Here is a 19417-nt window from a genome sequence, read left to right on the forward strand (position 1 = left end):
ACTAATTTGTTTTAATTCACTTAATCATAAAAACTTTAATTTTTTCAGCATTTAAACTTTGTATCCTATTTATTTAAGAAAGAGAAGTTCTTCTATTAATGAAGTTTAAATTATATTAAATTACTTTTAAATCAAATTTGAAGATGCTGCAGGAAGCATGTTTGCAAAGTGTCTATGTTTTTTATTTGTGCTTAAGTGATTAAAGATAATGTTTGAACAATCATAACATATTCTTTTTAAAATGTTTCCTAAACTATGAAAATAGTCTGTTCTTTCTAGGTATTGCTTTTTTACATTTTTCACTCACAAATGGTATAACACTGAAATATCCAGAAGACTTTCAAAGATAAAATGAGAACTGTAATGTATATCTTTTGGGAGCTAAGCATCTAACTATCATTTGTATCTAGGAAATGTTTCTTGCTAACTGTGAAACAAGTATACTCTTTAAATATTCAGAGGTGGTGGGAGCAAAATGAGCTCAATTCTTAGAGTAATTTGTTAAATAGGGATGTATTTTACACCCATATTTATGTGGAGTGAAGTTATCTCAGCACCAGATGCCTACCTCAGCACCTCAGGTGGTGACTGCACTTACAGAAAGGAGAGTGAAAGGGAATAAGATTTATTTCTAAAATGTCTAAAGTGAAGGAGAAATCAAAATATATAATTGTGAGTACAAGAAGTTATCAGACAGTATTTGGTGAATTCAGACTCTCCCAAATATATGGGCTTTTTTGGCTTTTGGGGTTTGAATAATGTTAATGTACCAGGCTGCATACTAAATGAATGACATAGAATGTAAATGATCAAAAAAGAAACAATGATTGTTCAAATATTTATAGTTTTAGCTGACATAGGGTGGTAAAATGAGCACACATTGTGGAATGAATTGTCTACTAAAAAAAATCAAATATTTTTTCTTGTATTCAGAGAGAGTGGAAAGGTATTAGAAAAGATAGAACCCTAAGCATTCTGATCAGAGAGAATATGGCAATTGATGGATGTTATGTGTGTACGAGATTTTATTTCTTCAACAGTTTCATTTTTGTTTTTTCCCTTGAAACAGACAACTGCAAAACTTTTAGATGGCTCACACCAGCAACATGGATTTCTTTCTCTCACTTATACAAAGGCTGTGACAAAAAATGTCCGGCACAAACTGATATCAAGAAATGAACGGAGAACGTTCCATAAGCTGTTGGAAGGTCATACTGATGGGTCTCCTCACTTTCTTCATGAGATCCTTCTCTCTGCTCAGGCATTTGATGTGGTTCTCTGTTTTCCTTTGCTTAATGCAATTGCAAGCATTTTTCAAGCCAGGTTGCCAAGAAGTCAAAAGGAGAAAAGAAAATCACCAGGCCAACCTATGAGGACTCACACTCTCACCTCCCGCAATTTGCCTCTGATTTATATCAACACTGGTGTAATTAGAGTCTTCTTTCCCCAAAATGAGGAAAACCGTCATAACGCAGAAGGTACTGTGTTCTGTGTTAGAGATAGAAATTTGTTGTTCAGTTGTAGACAAATATTCTTTAGCTAGTTAAATCACTAACCTTAAGATACTGATACTTAGTGGTATTGCTCAGACTTTCAGGTTTTTATGGGGCAGAGGTAGAAAACATCTGTAATTCTTACTAGTTCTATACAGAATTGTTGAAGAAGTTTTTTAGATATTCATTTGATCTCTGTTTTGCCACTACCTACGTAGTTTGTATTTAAAATGTGATTATAAAAGCAAATGGTCAAGAACTGTGGAAAGAGAATTTAAGGCTAAATCTGTGGGTTTGGCAGTGGTGATGCCTGTGTCGGTTCTCTTTATGCTGATACCAGTTCAGTCTTCAGCAGACTCCTGCTGCAGCCATGGAGTGCGAGAAGGGAGTCCTAGATTCTGTGGTAATGGGCACCGAGAAGACCATGCAGCAGTGAGGCAGGGAGACATTTCAGTTAATTTTAGTCATCTCTCCCAACCTGTATCTTATGACTGATGCCCAACAAAAGATATACTTTAGCATTTGTGTAGTAAGTCTTAGATGAAGTTGTTCAGACAGATCTATGAATAATGCATTTTTTTACTTTAAAAAATATTTTCCCTTCATGCATAAAACATATTTAAATCCTACTGTAATCTTTATACATAAATAAACAACTGCTGAGGCTAAAAGTACAGCTGGTAACAGCTACAGGGAATGTGATCACTTCCATTACCATTACAATTCTTCTAGAGTTAGAAATTATTTTTTTTTTACTTTTTTATTTTTTATTTTATTGGTATCATGATATGTTTACATAAGTCCTATAGGTATAGGGCTTTTTACCATTATATACAATAGCACAGAATCTAATCCTAAGAGTATAGTTTTAAATTTTTCTCATAACTTATTTGCAAGAAGTGCAGATAGTGAGAATTTACTTGGATCACTTCTTCTTTGCTAGCATCCTCTAAAGTTTTCGAAATGGGAATGGTGAAAACACAGTGAGATAAAATTTGACTGGCTGTGTTGGTAAGGAAGAATTATGATTCTAGTTGGAACGGAGCTGTGGGGCATGCTGTCAAGGAAATCTCTTTAAAGAGTATGTTTTTGTAGCTCTGTAGCTATACATTTCATTAACATGAAATCAGACAAAAATGCATTGTCTGGATTGCTAGATGCTTTGCTATCCATCCTTTGAAGATGCATGCAAAGAACAGAATTGCCATGGGTAGGCATGAATATAGGTAGAAAAATTGTGTATGCTTTTAAAGAATGATTCTAAGGATTAGCTTTACTGAATTAATAAGAAAGCCAATTAACCTCTTCCACTGGAAAATTCTGAAATGTCATCAAAATGAGTACCATTCTCTTTATCCAGATTTTCTCAATCTCTCCTGTGTTTATGAATGTGAAATAAACCTCCTCTTGCTTCTGCTGTTTATTGTCCTCAAGACCCATACATTGTAGAGGCAATAATGAGTAAGAATTGAGTATGACCCATGTTACTGTTGTGCTATGGCAGAACACTTGTTTAGCAGGGAACCTGCATTCCCCATAAGACCTCATTCATCATCTATTGATTCAGAGAGTTTTTTAATCCAGTAAGAGTTGTGTGTTTCAAGATGTGATCACTGCATTGTAAGTAAAAAAGCAATAACCTCAGTTTGTCTTTTAGTCACAGTTGTCTGCTTTTCATATCTTTTATCTTGTGCTAGCTACCAAAACTATCCTCCCCCCAAAAAACACATATAATTTAGATTCATGTACAGAATTTAAAAAGAAGGCAAATCTACTATTGCAGTCCAAATGCAGTCCAAAACCAAATTTGCACAATGAACTGAGATACACAAACACCATGAAATAATCAAAGTCGTGATTTTTTTTTTTGATTGGGAATTTTACACGCATGCACCCACATGCCATTTTAAAACCTTTTAGCTTCATGGTTTTTGCAGCAGTACCAAATTAACATTTCTTTTTGTGGCAGACTTTGAGGGCAACAGTCAATCCTAGACAGAAAGCAGAGTAGAAGAAATGATGCTTTAACTCAAAGTTTGATTTGTTAATATAGCAAGTGGTTTTTCAAGCTCTGGCCAACAGCTTACACTTATTTAGTGATGAAATAAAGACAAATATATAAAAGCAATATATAACAAATTGGAAAAAGAAATGCTGCATAGCAGCTACTATAAATAAAAAATTGTAAATTGCAAAAAAAACTGATAGGAAGTGCTAAGGACAGGGAAAACCCACATCTGGCTGGTTTGAGGACAATAGGAATTTTTTTTTAATATGTACTAGGAGCAAAATATCAGAAATCACTAGCAAGGACATGATAAATTTGTTGATAGTGAGAAAGAAAAGGCAGCATACTCAATAAACGTATATCCTGCATTTGTAAAAGTGATATATTCTTGTCATATGAGCATGACTCTCTACTTTGAAGTCTGTCATTACATATGGACTCTACCATCCTCCTTGCTTACTATTAAACAGTTTCAAATCAGTCAGACTGAATAACTTGCACTCAAGGATCTTGATCATCTGAGGTTAGTTTTTAGCACACCTTGGAATAGCAGGTTTTAGACAGCTGAAGGTATTCCTATTAAAAATGACAAGTGGGATGTTCAAGTAAAATTAAGACAGGTAGCTTTATTCATGTCCCTTGCACAACATAAAGGAAAAATCCACTACAGGATTCAGTTAGAATTACATGATATTTATTACACAATAATCCAATATGGTTTTATGGAGAATTAGTCTCGTTAAACACATCTGATATCTATTCAGTGTCATAATTACAGGTCTTAGTCAATAAAAATTTTTGCAAAGATTTCATATGCTTAGAGTTTTGCAGGGAGCTTGACGTTGTATATCATGTATATCATTCTAACTTAAAAACATCCCCATATAATATCAGTGGAAAAGTTAAATGAATTTAAAATTGCTAACTAGAAATCTAAAAAAAATAGTTGCCCGTGAGTACTTATAAATTAATTGCATTTAATAATCTGAAAGTAAATATAAAACCATTGCTGCTAACACCAACTTAGGTTGTAAAGAATTTCCTGCAGGAAAGTAATGTTGAGGACTGCATATCCATGCATCTGCGTCACTGTGTTTACATCACTGCGTGTACAAGATACACTAAAGATATTCTACAGGTAAAGTTATATATCAAGGAAAAGGCTATGCAGACTACATCTTCAGGACTGGAGACTTTTCTGGAAAGCAGTGCATGAAAACAGTTTAAGGGTCACAGTGGAGAAGCATCTCAATAGGAAGTATGATGCCATGACAAAAAGAGCTAATATTTTTTTGATGTAAAATATGAAAATACTGGAAAGAAATAAAGGAGGTAGTGGTACTTCTGCATATGGCAGATGATGGAGTATCATATCCAGTTTTCTTTATGTTATAAAAATGGGTATTGATACAACTAGAGAGGTTTCTGGAAAGAGCCACAAATATTAATCAAGTACTGGAAAAGAAGCCTTATGAGAAGGATTAAAAGAGCACAATGTGTTTAGCTCAACAAAAAGACCACTGAGACGATTGGTTAAAACCAAATGAGATTGTGAGGAGCTTGATTACCCTTGGGTCTGTAGGTTTTTCCTAGGTTGTATTTATACTGTGTAATGTAGGCTTTTTTTTCCTCAGAGGTTTAAATATTTGTACGAAAATGACTGTGGCTGTTTATTACAGTATACACACATTGTGAAAAACTAATGGGAGAATGCACGGATTAATGAATGGAGATAGGTATTCATCATCCCCACTCATGACTCATATCACCACTCATTAGAAACTAGTACTGAAGTATGAAAATATTAATGCCTGTAATTCTTTCTGTTTTAAGCTTAAGACTTAATTTCTTAACCTGCATGAAACTGCCCACAACAGAGCCATGCCCACCCATGAGAAGACTACCCCTACAAAGCTCACGTAGCAGAGACCATGAGGAGTGGACCTCTGTTTATTATGGTTTCCTAAGTGTCAGAGACAAATTAAAATTCTTAACCTAAAATGTATTTTATTAACAACCACTACTCAGAATAGGGCATTTGCCACCTAAATACGTTACAATTAGAATGTGAACTATGTTTCATATCTTTACTCCTTTTTCTTATTTCTTATGTGAGTATCAGGGGAAAAAAAATCCAACTTGCCAAGTGGCAGGAAATCTAATACTTAGTACAGTGCCATGTTTATTTTTTATTTTAAAAATTCAAAACATGCTTTCTGATTATTCAAAAGTAGGATTTTGTTGTCAGCTTAACTTTTCTGCCTTAGTTCTGGCAAACAAACCAGCTGCATATGATTTTGCTCTGCTCTGGAGATGGAAGGATTTGGCTTCTGCTTTTTAAGTAGATGAAGTTCTTTTAAGCAAATGCCTTATATTCTCATCTAGTTATTGTGTTATAACTTGTGTCACCATTCTGCTATTCTACCATTTCCATACAATTGTTTCAAAATATCCTATTAGAATTTCTGTGAATTCTGTGACTTTCTTCTTTTATTATTTTTTTTTTTTTACCTTCTGTTTTTTTTAATTATAACTGCGGAGCGTGGTGTCTGATTCACCAAGAATTTAACTGGTCTGGAGAAGCCAAGTTTTTAAGCTCATAGTGAGCTCACTAGTTCTTTCCACATCAAGCAGTTCACTATTCAGTAAGATATTGAAACCTTCTTTTGCTGCTCCCATTTGTTTTCAGGATCCATTGTACAGGTGTCTTGCTGAACTTCCTTGCACGCGAGAGCGCATGGGAAAGCACAGCGCTGTTCTTGATATGTATCGCATGGGGGCTGAAGGGAACGGTTTCACTTCAGATGGTGTACTGAGTGAGCTTGCAGCACATGTTCTCAGCTGCTTCCTAATTATCCCAAGGTCTTTTGAGCAGAGGCCTATCAAAATACTTTGTTAATATGTCTGTGGCTGCTGAAAAGGAGACTCGGTAGACTCAGTCTTTTCCTATAAGGAAAATTCACAGAGTTTGTTTACTACAAGAAATACAGTGCTATTTTTTCTGGACAGAACTTTGGTTTTCTACCTAATATGATTAGTGCTTTTAAAACTAAGAATTTATACATGTGGCTGAAATGTAAATAGGATAAAGTGGAAAGTAGAGGGTTTTTTATTTGTAGAATAATTTTGCTATTGCTGTGGAATTTACTATCTTTTTTTCTCCCAATATACGAAATATTTTGTATTTTATATATGTGACAGGTTTCAGACCCTCTTCCTTCAGTCTTCAGGTTTGAACTTTTCTCTGTGTTGCAACCCATAGCAAATGCTACTGTAATGGTCACATTATAGTATTCTGCAATTTTTTTTTTCCATCTAAAAGGACCTAGGCCCATGTTAAAAAGAATGCAGGATTCAAAATGCTTAACATGCAGATATTTCAGTAGATAATTATTGGAGAAACAGCCATATCACATACAAGTCTTTGGGATCAACATCATTTTGGAAAAAAAAATTGAAATAAAAAAGCATAAGAGAAGGTAGGAAATCACAGACCAGGATTTAGTTGTGTGATTAAAATCTGTAGTGAAGTTAAATGAGAATGGTTTTATCTTTTATATATCACAACAATGCTATTAATTTCATGGGATTTTTTTGCATTTGTTTTTGCTCTTGAGCAGAAATGAATTGTAGCAGACATTCTTACTTAGATTTTTTTAAGAAACAGTTTTTCTATGGTTCTGCTATATGCAGTTGCTTTTTAATCAAACACATGTTTTCTCTTCTCCTCACTACAGCTAATCCAGCAATTAAAGAAGACACTTTGGTTCTCAAGATTGGATCTGTCTCTATGGCTCCCCAGGCTGACAACCCTCTTAGCAGAGCTGTGCTCAGAAAAGACATTTATCAGTAAGTGTTGGGGGAGGGTTGGGGTTTTTTATATACAGTCTCAGAAAAATTCATTTTGGGAGAAGTTAATTGATCAATAAAACAGGGGTACGTGCAGCCTGTAAAAATACTTTTCACATACAATCTTTTGATATTCAAAACCAGGTTTTTCTGATTTTCTTCACTTGTGGGCTTTCAAATCCATTTAGACAAATCAAGTTCTTCTGTGAAGTCCTGATGAATAACAGAATTTAAATGTCAAGTCATTATGAAGCTAAAGCTCACAGATGAGAACATTTTAAGAGGCTTTCTTTTATTCAGCTATTACCAAGTTCACCTAAGAGAAAAGGGATTTTTTGTGACTACCAAAGCGCTCAGTAGCCATATAGTATAAAGGAGATAGATCTTAATAATATAAATGGTAAACATATTCAAACTGTAGGATTCTTGATGTCATGCAGATCAAAGCTGTAAAGGAAAGCAAACTTCTAAGGAGCTCTTTCCCAGTAAACACATTTTCTGTGAAAATGTCATGCTCTGGATTGTGTCACTAAGTATGTGCAAACCACACTAATCATATATAGGCAGCAAAACTGGTGAACATATGTAATCAACATGATAAAAGTAATATATGATCCTTAGTAGAGTTGGCACTGTTGCCAGACATGAAAGTATGGTTGCAAATAATACCAAGTGAGAAAAGTCACAGAAATACAGATGAACAAGCGTCTTATACTTCCAGTTGGTCTGTTTTTCAGATGTGGCAATATTTTTAAGTACTTCGTAGTGCTCTTCAATAGAAATTACAAACATCAAAATCTTTTCTCAGCAGTAAAACATTTATTGCCTAGAAAATGACAGAAAGTTTTACTTTTTGTCAAGACTAGGAATTTTAAGGAGACCATGAAATATCTCCAGTTTCTCTTCTGATCACTTAGAAGTTGTAAGAGAGTCTTTTATTCATATTTCCATTTGGAAATATTTAAATTATTGCATTTGCTTGTATATTTAGTAACAGTAGTTTATCCTTTTTTTAAAAAAAAAAAGAGCCATGTATCTGTTGTCATGTTATGGAGCTTTCATGGAAGAAATCTTACAGCTGGGCAACAGCAACTGCTTTGGGTGGCAAGGTTTGAACCAATTCTCAATGTGCCCACAGATAAGAGAGATCTTCCCAACATTTGTACTGGCTCCTTCTGCTTCTGCCCGCTGTCTGTGGGGAGGCTCCCATCTGGTTTCTGCTTTGAGAGTTACAAAACCAAATGTAGGTTCCAGTCTTCTTCTCACAGCAACCAAAAATCTGTCCAAAAAATCCCCTATCTTAAAGTGAAATCTGCAAGTTCTAGCTTCAGTAATGTTTCCATCACCTAAGGGAAACTGTGTAATGTTCCTTGTATACATGTTACAAATCAGTGAGTCAGCAATGGAAGTGATGTGATTTCCATTAAAATCAATGAAGCAATGCCAGTGTACATTTTTGAGTCTGATATCTTCACATCTGTGGCTTCATCTTAAATGCTGAAATTTTGTGCTTCCCAAACCAAAAGCCACTGGATTGCTTAAAGGTTCTGCTGCCATTTTGCATTAGTGGTCTTGTTTTTTTATATATATAAAAGTTCTGGACTAGATTTGTGTATGTCAGGTTTTCACAGTTTTATACTGTTATGATATGCTTCAGTCCTCCTTTGGAAATCAGTTGCCAAATGGGTAAGGTGGACATAAGCATTGAGGCACAGACATCTCTCATCTGATAATTATTGGCTTCTCTGTGACCAGCTTCACAACATCGTGCTGTGTTTCTATGAAGATTTTCCTCAGAAATGTCTGCCATTTTCAGTATTTTCCTCTAACTGCTTCTGTGAACATTGTTCACCTTTCTCAGCAGCTGTCAAATGACTCGGTCTTATCTTTGTTCCTTTAATCATCCAATTATACTAGCTTCAGTGTTTTTAAAAAACATTGAGGCAGAGTGTCAAGTTACTTTGCAGAATTTTATGAGACAATATTGAAGTTGGTGGTGGGTGGTCTTTCAGTTTTGGGAAGAGGGTTGCTATTTTGATCTGTTTAAGCAAGGCTCAACACTTTTTCTAGCAATATAAATTAATATTTTTTACTATGAAGTTGTAAGATTCCAGTTTGATGTTGAAATATATGCATTTTCTAATTGCATATTCTTTGGTCCAGAATTTCCTGTAGTTATAGAAGCATGGTGGAAGATATCTGCTCATTTTCTTATGTGACAGTCACTGCTGTTAGAGCAGTGGAGTTCATTTCAGTGCTTTTCAGTTTTTCTTTGGAAAGTAAGATAATGCAAAGATTTTGTATTTTTAGGGCAGGACACACAATTTGTATTCAAGTCAAAAAAAACCCCAACCCCAAAACCCCAAACAGTGGGACAGTCTTATCACATGGGCCGGATATTAATATTCTGTTCTCCAAATACCAGATTTGATACCTGTGCAGTATTTTTAACCTGCCACAATGGATGAAACTAGATGGTAAAAATGTGTAACTGGAGAATTCTAGTGCTAATAAGGAATGCTTAAAAATCAAGTAGTTAAATGAACAAACCCACACAATGTGTAACCCTTGCATTTTGGTGAATGATTTGTTAGTACATATCAAGAGAGGTATAAGTAGTACAATACCCAGCTTAAGAGACTTAAAAAAAATAATAATAAAAAAAATTACAGCAGCCTGTTGATTACTGAAGAATTAACTGCTACAGCATTCTAATAATCCCAACATGTCGTCATCTGTCTTTTTCCAACCTCTTTTCTCCTCTAATTTACTACTGCTGCTTTTAATAGAATATAAGAAAATAAATCATTGTCTGAACCACTGTCTTTACAGTGTTTCTGGAGTGGGGATACAAACTTAATTTGTGGTGTCACTTTGGTTTAAATAGTCTTCTGTTTAGGTCTGAGCTACAACCACATGTAATTAATGTCACTTTGGTAGTGTTTCATGAGAAAGAAGAATTTTTGCTTCCCATTTAGAAACTCTTATTTTAGGAAAGGCTGAGAAATTTCTTCATGGTTAATGGCTAAATAGAATTTCCAAATGTCTTTTGAGGGTGGCCCATAAATTTATGAAAAATACTGAATGTGTTCATTTGTCATTAACAGAATGCTAGTGCCTGAAAGGTAGATCTGGTGTGGCTGCAGGTCATATTAAATAAAACTGTAGACTGCTTTTGGCCTGTGAGCTGAAGTGTCTCCATCTATGCCTTAGGAAAAAAATAACTTACTTGCTTAACTTGGAGAAAGAACTAAACTGAAAATGGAATGTCAGAAAAATAATGTGCCCCAAAAATTTGGGCGCAAATATTTTTTCAGGTGAATATTGAAAGTTGGAAAGAAATTTACTGACATAGTAATTTCATTTTCTTTTACCATATTAAAATTAGCCTAAAAATAACTATTTCCTCCAGTACAAAATGGTCTAATTTATTTAAAACCCATAAATACACACAGTAAACAAAGATGCAGGTACCATAGCACAAAATACAGGACTCCTAAAAGAAACACTGTTACAATTTTTTTAGCTGCTCACAGTAAGAGACAATTTCTGCTTTTTAATTTGTTTGCTCCTAAATCCTAGGAATTTGTCTTAGTGATTTCTCCTGAATTTCTGATTCTTAACCCCCCACTAACGTGTGTGTGTCTTCAACAAACAGGATCGGAGTCATACGTTCCTGTCAAGGGCCTGTCAGTTCCGTGGAGCTGAACTGTTGTAGGTGTCAGGAGGCCTGGGGGCTGGGGCTGGGGCCAGGGAGGCGAATCAAGGGGATTTGGGGCGAGCAGGCACAAGAGGCAGCTGCCCGGCCTGGAGAAGGGCAGTCAGTTACAGCTGCGGAGGGAGGAGGCAGGTGATCAGGGTAAATGAAGGGCCTGCTTAGTGGTGAAGGAGAGGACCGCATTTTTCTGGTTTTAACCATCTGATCCTAGTGAATTGGGGCTTGAGAGGCTGCTGCTTGGAGATGACTCAGCAGGTCACGGAAAAACAAGAGGATGTGTTCGTTCCTTAGCTTGTGTCATCGTGCTGTGTATGTTCGCCAGTAACTTGAAATGGCCAATTTCAACCACATTTAACAGAACAGAGGAAGTTCTAGCAGTTTCTGTGAAGAAAAATGCCTTGATAGAGAAATCCTGTTAATGCCCTTACTGAGTGAAAGTCAGCTTGTTATTTGATGTCAGAGAAATCACACAGGAAGGAAATATTATAATTGCTTTAACTATGGGAAAAACAAACATCTCATTGGAGACCAGAGAGTGTGTTTCTCAGTCCTGGGCTCTCTCTTGTTTGGATTCTTTGGTGTCTAGTAAGATAAAAATTCCAATTGAAGTATTTTGCCTCGTAAAACATCTCACGTATGGATTTTTTGGTACCTAATACCAACAATATGCTTCTGCTACAGTGGTAGCATAATGAAATTAAGAATTTAACTATATGCCAGCTACACAGACTTTCAACAGTTGTGGTGCTTGTACCACTGCTTGTTCATTTTGGAGAACATCACTAAAGATTTCATATTAGCACTGACCCAACACCATATTCAAGCTGTTATTTTAATTCGAGGCACTTCTCTAAAAGCTTACATATATGGTTTTATTTGGAATCTGCTGAAAGCAGCTATGTGGGTTCTTTTTCCAACCCTTTTCCAAAAGTCAAAGCGAAGCATAGAATCATTGAATAATTTAGGTTAGAGGGGACTTCTCTGCTCATCTAGTCCTGCCTATCATTCAAAGTAACTTAGATCAAGTTGCTCAAGGCTTTGTCCAGGCATGAAGCCTGGAAGATCATTTAGATCTGCTTGATAATCGCTTGTCAAAAGAACAGGCTCTTGATGGATATAAAGCAATTTTGAGGGCACTAGGGCCAGAGATCCTTTATGGAGTTAGCTGCAGCAAGCAGAGCAGCATCTCCTGAAGATGGGCTGCCTCTGCAAAGACACAGGTCCTTCTTTGCGCTTCTGCACATGCTCTCCTTTGTTTCCTCAATTCTTTCTCCTTTAATAAAAATGCCTGATGTAGAGTATCAGCATCAATAAATTGTGATACTTTAAAGAAGTGGAACTAATCCAATGTGTCTGTAGCCCTCTTAGCCAGTTTTTTGTCCAGTTATCCCACATTCTGTCTTTTTGTCACCTTTTCAGATTGCAACCTATTTGGGCTTGCAATTAGTATTTTTCTATATATATGAGCAGTGCTTAGTGCAGTTATGCTGAGACTAATTTGAATCCTTGAACATATTTTATCTGCTGAAAGCTGGCATAAAAAGGACTATATTAAAAAAAAATCTATGCATGTTGGGTTTTTATAATAGCTAATAACATCCGTTGCTCTAAGCAACCAGAAAAACTGGACAGTGTTAATAGGAAAATGGCAAAGAAAACTCTGTCACAAGATTCAGCAGTTCTTTTTCTCTGACTGAAGAGTAGGAGGAGTAGACCCATGACTCTGCTTAAATATGAAACATGTAGAGATGAAGTTGAGATGACATTTAGTTTTGGTTCTGTATCAGGATAAGGGCTCCCATTATACCAAATACTGTGCAAATTGCCTGCTCATTTATTATAGATAGTTGCCAAGTAAATCTACATCTTTTTTTCTGTGCATGATCTATGTTTTTCTGCAGTAGAGATGGAATCGACCCCAATATTGTTGTTTTTAGCAAACTCTGACATGAAACATTAATTACTAGTATTTTAGGGAATATCTGTGAACAGATAGACTGAAATAAATAACTGCTGAATAAGTATTACTAAACCATAAAGTTCTGGAAATTTAGGTGAACAGAGCCATAAGTTTTCCTCAGCTTGGCCATTAAAGAATCTAATTTTTGTCCATTCTCTGTCTTCATCATTTCTGAGATCCAAGGATTTCATTCATGCCATGCATCAAAGCTTAATAGTCCAGGTCTGAATGTTCCATGGTCATTTTCATGTGTAGGACTTTCATAGACTGAAGTAAACTGCTGTCCTTAGCCTGTTTTCAATTTGTGAATATAATTGAAATTCTCTAAACCCCCCAAAAAATTTCATGTAAAGAGTTAGCCATCAAAAGGTAGCTGTAAATTATTTAGAATTTTTCTTAAAATCTTTCATTGTAAATATATCCCATCTACTCTGTTTTTCATTTTTGTACTTTCCTGTTTTCTACTCTTTTTTTAATGCTCAAACCTTTACAAATAACAAAAAAAATTGCATATATCTTATACAAAATATCTGCTATTCATCTTTAGTTCAAGAAGCTTTATCTAAAACATACCTGTAATAATCATGTTATGCCCATAATGGTTATCAAAACTCTTTCAGTGGAGAAAAAAAAAAAGTTATAAGCAATTTTTGTGTGTCTCTGCTGATAGTGCTGGAATGAAAGGAGGGAAAGATGGTGGAAAGGTTTTATGCGAAAACTGTGAACACAGTCAGAAATTTGGGTGGAAATCTTTTTTTTTTTTTTTCAAATGTGGTTTGGAAAATCAAATGCTTTCCAAAACTTTTCAACAGTACCCACATCTTCTCTTCAGGAATATTTTTTGTTCGGTTTTATTTTGCTGTGGGCCATATTTACATCATAGAATCATATCTTTTCATTATTATTATGAGAAGCGTAGTTTTTCTGTAACTATAGCTTGAGCAATAATGTTAACGTTAATCTTTCATGTTTTGTTTTTCAAACCAATTAAGAGTCTTAAAAGATTCTTCTGCTTTTGTTTAGAAGCTTAGTATTCAAATAACTAGATGTTACTCAGAATACACACCTGTTACAAACAATTTTCTTTTAAAGCGTTGATTATTTTATAAAGGCTCTAATAAAACTCTTAGCTTATTTTCCCTTTTACTTTATTTTTTGGAATACATAATTGAAGCTTATTTGGTAGGCAAACATATAATTAGCTGATGTCAACTTGAGTTTCTTTATTTTTCTTTGAATAAAGAAAAAATATAATCAGTAAAAAATATATGCATACATCATTTTTTGATGGGAACGTGAACAGCTTAATAAAATGTGCATATATACCAGAGGGGATTTAAAAAAATAACACTGAATCGTAAACTCTGCTGCAGGTTTCTTAATTTCAAAATGTTTAAAATTGCAGAGGTAACATTCTATAGAAAAATAACTTTTAGAAAAGCTCGATATTTCAAGGAGAAGTATTTCATTTATACCATAGAAGCTATTAAACAGGGTTACACTAACAGCATTGCCAGCTCTTATCTTCCTGTGTTAAGGGGGGGGGAAAAAAGTAAAATTGAATGTTTTAAACTTTTTCCTGTAATTTATTTCCTAACTCATAGCAGAATTTCAATTCAGGATGATTTTATTTCTCAAGATACTTCTTTTTATGAGGCTTTTCTCTAAATTTAATTTGGATATGGAGTGTTACATTTTTGCGTTTACTAATCCTTAGTTTTATTAATTTTTGAAATTGATTTTAAATCAAAATATTCATATTAAATATCAAATTATAAATGTTATCCTTTGCTACTGTACTTGAACTTTGCTTTTTTTAGCATGAGGCCCTCAAGAAAGTCATCTTTTTCTTCCGTGAGCATCCCAAACCTCTCTCTGGAATGGCTCTTGGAAGTTAAGAATTGTCCTGCCAAACATTTGTCTCTTCTTCTATCTCCAGTAGCGAGGCCAAAAAGTCTATCTAGATTTTTCCCCCAGTAAAATGTTCATATATAGGGATAGCATTACATGGAAACACTGCTCCTAATTAACATTGGCATGTTTGAGGCTATTGCAGCAGTTATTAATTTAAAACCCTCAGTGGTAACTAATTGTAAACTAACAGCTGGAACTGCCCATTTAATTTCAGAAATGTAGCTTCTTAGCTATCTAATACCTAAAGCTATTCAAAGCTACACTTATATTTGGAATTGAACTCTAAAAATGTTCAGCTTTAACTATCAATCTTACTTTCGCTTGAGATCTTTTAATTGAGAGTTATACTGGAATGTGCAATAATATATGACTAATTTTCTTAAATATATATATTTAAAATACATTTATTTTCCTTATACTGTGATTTACCATGATAAAATATATTTCAGAAGAAGAAAAGCATTTCTGCAACTTTACTTTTTTCTTTAATTTGATCAGGTTAATCACTATGTGTTCAGTACACATATCAACTTCATATTTTCTCTTTCTCTTAGTAGTATTGAACTTTTTTTTCTGACTTTTATGGTACTTTTGAATTTCTTTGTGCAATTCTTGTTAATCAGGGCAGTTCTTTTGGATACCGTATTAAATACGTCAGGAAAAAAATGTCAAATAATTGTCAGTAAAGAATGATTTCACAGAAATAACGCATTCATTCAAACGAGCAAAGGTGAAACCTGTAAATTTGTTTAAAAAAAAAAAAAGTCTTCTAGTAACTGTCAAACAATGCTTGTATTTAAAGAATAAAAAGCTAAGTAACCTCCCACCTCAAGAAGCCCTTTCAATGATTTTTAATTATTTTATTTTTGTTTTAATAATTTGATATTACTTTTATCTTTTATCTGCAAAGTTCTCTATTGCTTTCAGTTGGGTCGGGTGCTTCTAATTTGGCTGAAATATTTGCATGTGTCCTTCGCCCTAGCAGTGTCCCAGCCCTTCATGAGGAGGCGTTGGGGAGGAAAAAAGGGAGGAAACCAATTTCTGGAGGTTCTCAGAGAACCGTTTATCTGTGCCAGCAAGTCCAGCTCCGGAGGCAGGCAGAGATGTCAAAGGTCCTGCCCATGGATGCCTCAGATGCCTTCAGGTCTGGCCGGCAGGACACTGCGCGCTTGCCCGCGTGTTCGGGGGCTGCAGGGACGAGGCGAGGGGCAGCGCTCCTGGTGGGGACACCTTGTGGAGGCGCCCGTGTGCTCCTGGGACCTTCTGTGCCAGCGCAGGCAGGACCAGCTAGCTATGGCCAGCTGGCACGGGTGCTTCCTCAGGCAAACGTGATGCTAAAAGCGTCACGCTCCACATACAAAGCTGTATTCGCCCGTGTGCCTTGCTCCAGCCCGTTTGCGAAGTGGTGCCAGAGCTGCAGCAGAGGGAGGAGCTCAGCCTTAGTGTTTAGTGCGACCACATTTAGTCTCTGCTATAAACCTTCTGAGCTTGCACCGTGGCTAGGATTGTTTGAGCATTCGGGTATCGCACATTCCCACTGGCACAACCTGAGCATAATTTAAAACTAAATTGGAAGTAGGATTTCAGGCTGAGTTAAAACTAACCTGTCTGTTCAGATCATGCTATTCTGGGGTCACCCAGTGTAGCTGTAACCTGGGAGAGAGGCGCTGGAGAAGCAGCGCTTCACGGGAGGAGCTCTACGAAATCATCGGCATCAGACTCTACCTAATTTGTTGCAGCATTGCCTCCATTTCTGCGCTTGTTGAATCAGGGTGCCACCGTTCATTTGACAGTTGAAGGTCAGATTTAAATAGTAGTTGTAAAGCAAAACTTGCACAAGGGTGTTGCGTTCTGTATTGTGCCAGCACGCTGCACTTGGTTCTATAAAAAGGTTTCTCAGCTGTGGGTGACCTTACCTGCCATATGTTCTGCACGGCCCAGACTAATTAAGGCTATTAGGGTAGCCTGAACACAGAGTTTCCTTAGTCCTATGATTTTTATTTCTGTCTCAAATACTATTTTTAACACAATTATTTAGTATTTGCAGTGTAGTATATATGGTGCTTGACACATAAAATTCATATAATTTCAGTTTTGAAATTTATAATTTTTAATGGCAATTGAGTGGGGGAGAGATTATGGTTTGCTTTGTTTATATTGGTCTGATAACTTTTAACAAAATTTTTTTCCATATCTTGACCAAAAACCTGTAGCTCTGCTATGATGGAGCCAATGACAGTGAAGCCAATCAAAATAAAATTAAACAATTATTTGAATTATGATTGGCTTCAATCTGTTTAAGCTTTCCATTATATTACATTTTTCACTTTGCATACTAAAATGCCTAGTATTTTCAACTGCTGCCTTGGTATTTCCTGATCTTTAATGATAAATACATGTGCATGATTTTTTTTATTGAGACCTTAGATTTATTCCAGTTCCTGTCTTCCTCCCCCTAGCAAGAGTCATTTCTTCTCTTTGTTTCACACCTTTTTGATGTTTTAAGTGCTCCCCGCCCAGGTGTCCTGTTTCTCTGTTTCCCCTCAGCTAGCGCCCCTGCTTCTCTGAAGCCAGGGTGTGAAGCTGCTTCCTCCCCTTGCCTCTGCTCACGGCCCTCCCTCCTATTTGGAAATACCCTTCAAACTGTTGGTTCTTCCCAGCCCTGGCTCTGGACTCGACAGGGTGGGCGGGAGATGTCTGAGGAGCCGGCTGAGCGGGAGGCGTGGGGGCGGCCGCGGGGGCCCGGGCCCTTTGCAGGGGCGGCCTCGCCAAACCTCGCGCCCGGCCTCGTGGTCCCTGCGGAGCAGCGAGCTGGCTGAGGGAGCTAAGGCAGCCCAAGCCTCTCTGGGGGCACGGGGCAACGATTTGCCAGCCGGGTCGTTCCCCGAAACCATTTATTGCTTAGTCACGCCAGTACTGGCCCTGGCGAAAGCGTGGGGGTGCAGCAGCCTGGCCTCGGGTCAGCTCCGTCTGCCATCACCCTCGCAGGCTTTGAAACAACGGCAGCCTCGGACACTGCGCACTCAGAATTGCAATAAAATTCTCCGCTCCAACATTAACATTATTAAACATCCTGTAACATGCTGGAAGTTGAAAAAGGTAAACCCAAAAGGCCAAGAGACAAAGAAAAAGGACGTTAAATACCATTTAAAAATCCCAGGGTGCCTTTCGCAGTTTAGGTGCTCAGCAACTTGAATGCAATGAAAAATTTTGCAGATAAGCCATAAAACTGAAAAATAAAAGGAAATCTGAAAACTAGAGGTTTTTTTAATGTGAGTTGTGTTGTATGTTTTATGTTATAATGTAACATTATTGAAGTTTTTACATTTTTTTCTTCTTTCAAGTTACCTCCTTTAATCTTTCTTCTTCTCTAAAGAAGTAGCTTTAGTACTTCGCCTGTTACTGTAAAATACTGTGAAGCCTTTTTTTGTTCATGTTTTTTTTTTTTAATGTGGGAGAAAATAGCTCATTGACCCTTAGAAATTAATGAGTTTCAAGAGTTTGAGTGGTCCACCTATACCAGCTACTTAAGTTTAGTAAAGTTCAGTTACTTTCCACAAACTCTTTACTGTTTCTCCCTGGGTTTCCATTACTGATTCTTAAAATATGTGATTGAATGCTCATTTCAAGGCTACTTTTCTGTCTCATATAGTGAAAACAAACATCTAGAGATCTTGGCTGTGGTAAATAATTTACTCTAAAATAATTCAGAAAAGCTTTTAAGAACTTACAATTTTCTTCTTAACTGTTTGTGAGTAAATATAATTTCCATCAGATTTGGTTTCAACAAATGCTTTGTTTGTTGAGAAGTATTTTCCAGTAATATAAAGAGCAGATTTTTTTTGTAGTATTTTTAATTATAACAGGATCTCAGGTTAAATATAATGTGAGTTCTGTGCTTCTGTTACTGGGAAAACCATATCCCATTTGTAATGAGACATTTCTTAACTTCTGTATACAGATTGTGGTTCATTCCATAAATATTTGTGGGTTCTCTGATGTTCCTCGCAGGGTTTTATCTATGACAAATTCATACCACAGTTCTTAAACTGCTTTTTGGATAGATGTTTTTCTTTTGCAAAACCATTTGCCAGAGTCTTTCTTTCCCATTTAAATTTTTAGAGCATTCCTACTTCTTTTTTTGACTATTTAATAAAAAAGATGATCAGAAATATACAGAGTAATTGCGTGTTATACTAGTTCAGGGAAGATGTTTGAACATATTACTCTATGGGATATTATTCCAAGCTATCGTGGCAAAATTAAATCCTTTTTACATTTATGCTGAACAACTCAAGGTGTATTGAAGTGAGTGAGATTCCTGGCTCTTACTATTTTTCCAAGATAGCTGAGTGCTCAACCACCTGAAGTAAGAAGTCTTGCTCTTAATATTTCTTCTGATATTTAAGCTCTTACTCTGTGCACTAATCTGTCTCCCTCTATTGCTATTTAACCTGATTATGCTGCAGATGAAT

At 36.0% G+C, this 19417-nt stretch overlaps 1 protein-coding gene across 1 annotated transcript in view; it reads left to right on the forward strand.

The window, feature by feature from the left end:
* The window catches only part of VPS13B (vacuolar protein sorting 13 homolog B), a 489316-nt gene that overhangs the window by 291037 nt on the left and 178862 nt on the right, over positions 1-19417 (forward strand). Inside the window, exons 29-30 of the mRNA XM_067290363.1 lie at positions 1070-1478; positions 7239-7350. Coding sequence (XP_067146464.1) covers positions 1070-1478; positions 7239-7350 — 521 coding nt within the window. The remainder of the gene's footprint in view (positions 1-1069; positions 1479-7238; positions 7351-19417) is intronic.

The sequence above is a fragment of the Apteryx mantelli genome, chromosome 2 (genome assembly GCF_036417845.1).
Source record: "Apteryx mantelli isolate bAptMan1 chromosome 2, bAptMan1.hap1, whole genome shotgun sequence".
NCBI lineage: Eukaryota > Metazoa > Chordata > Aves > Apterygiformes > Apterygidae > Apteryx > Apteryx mantelli.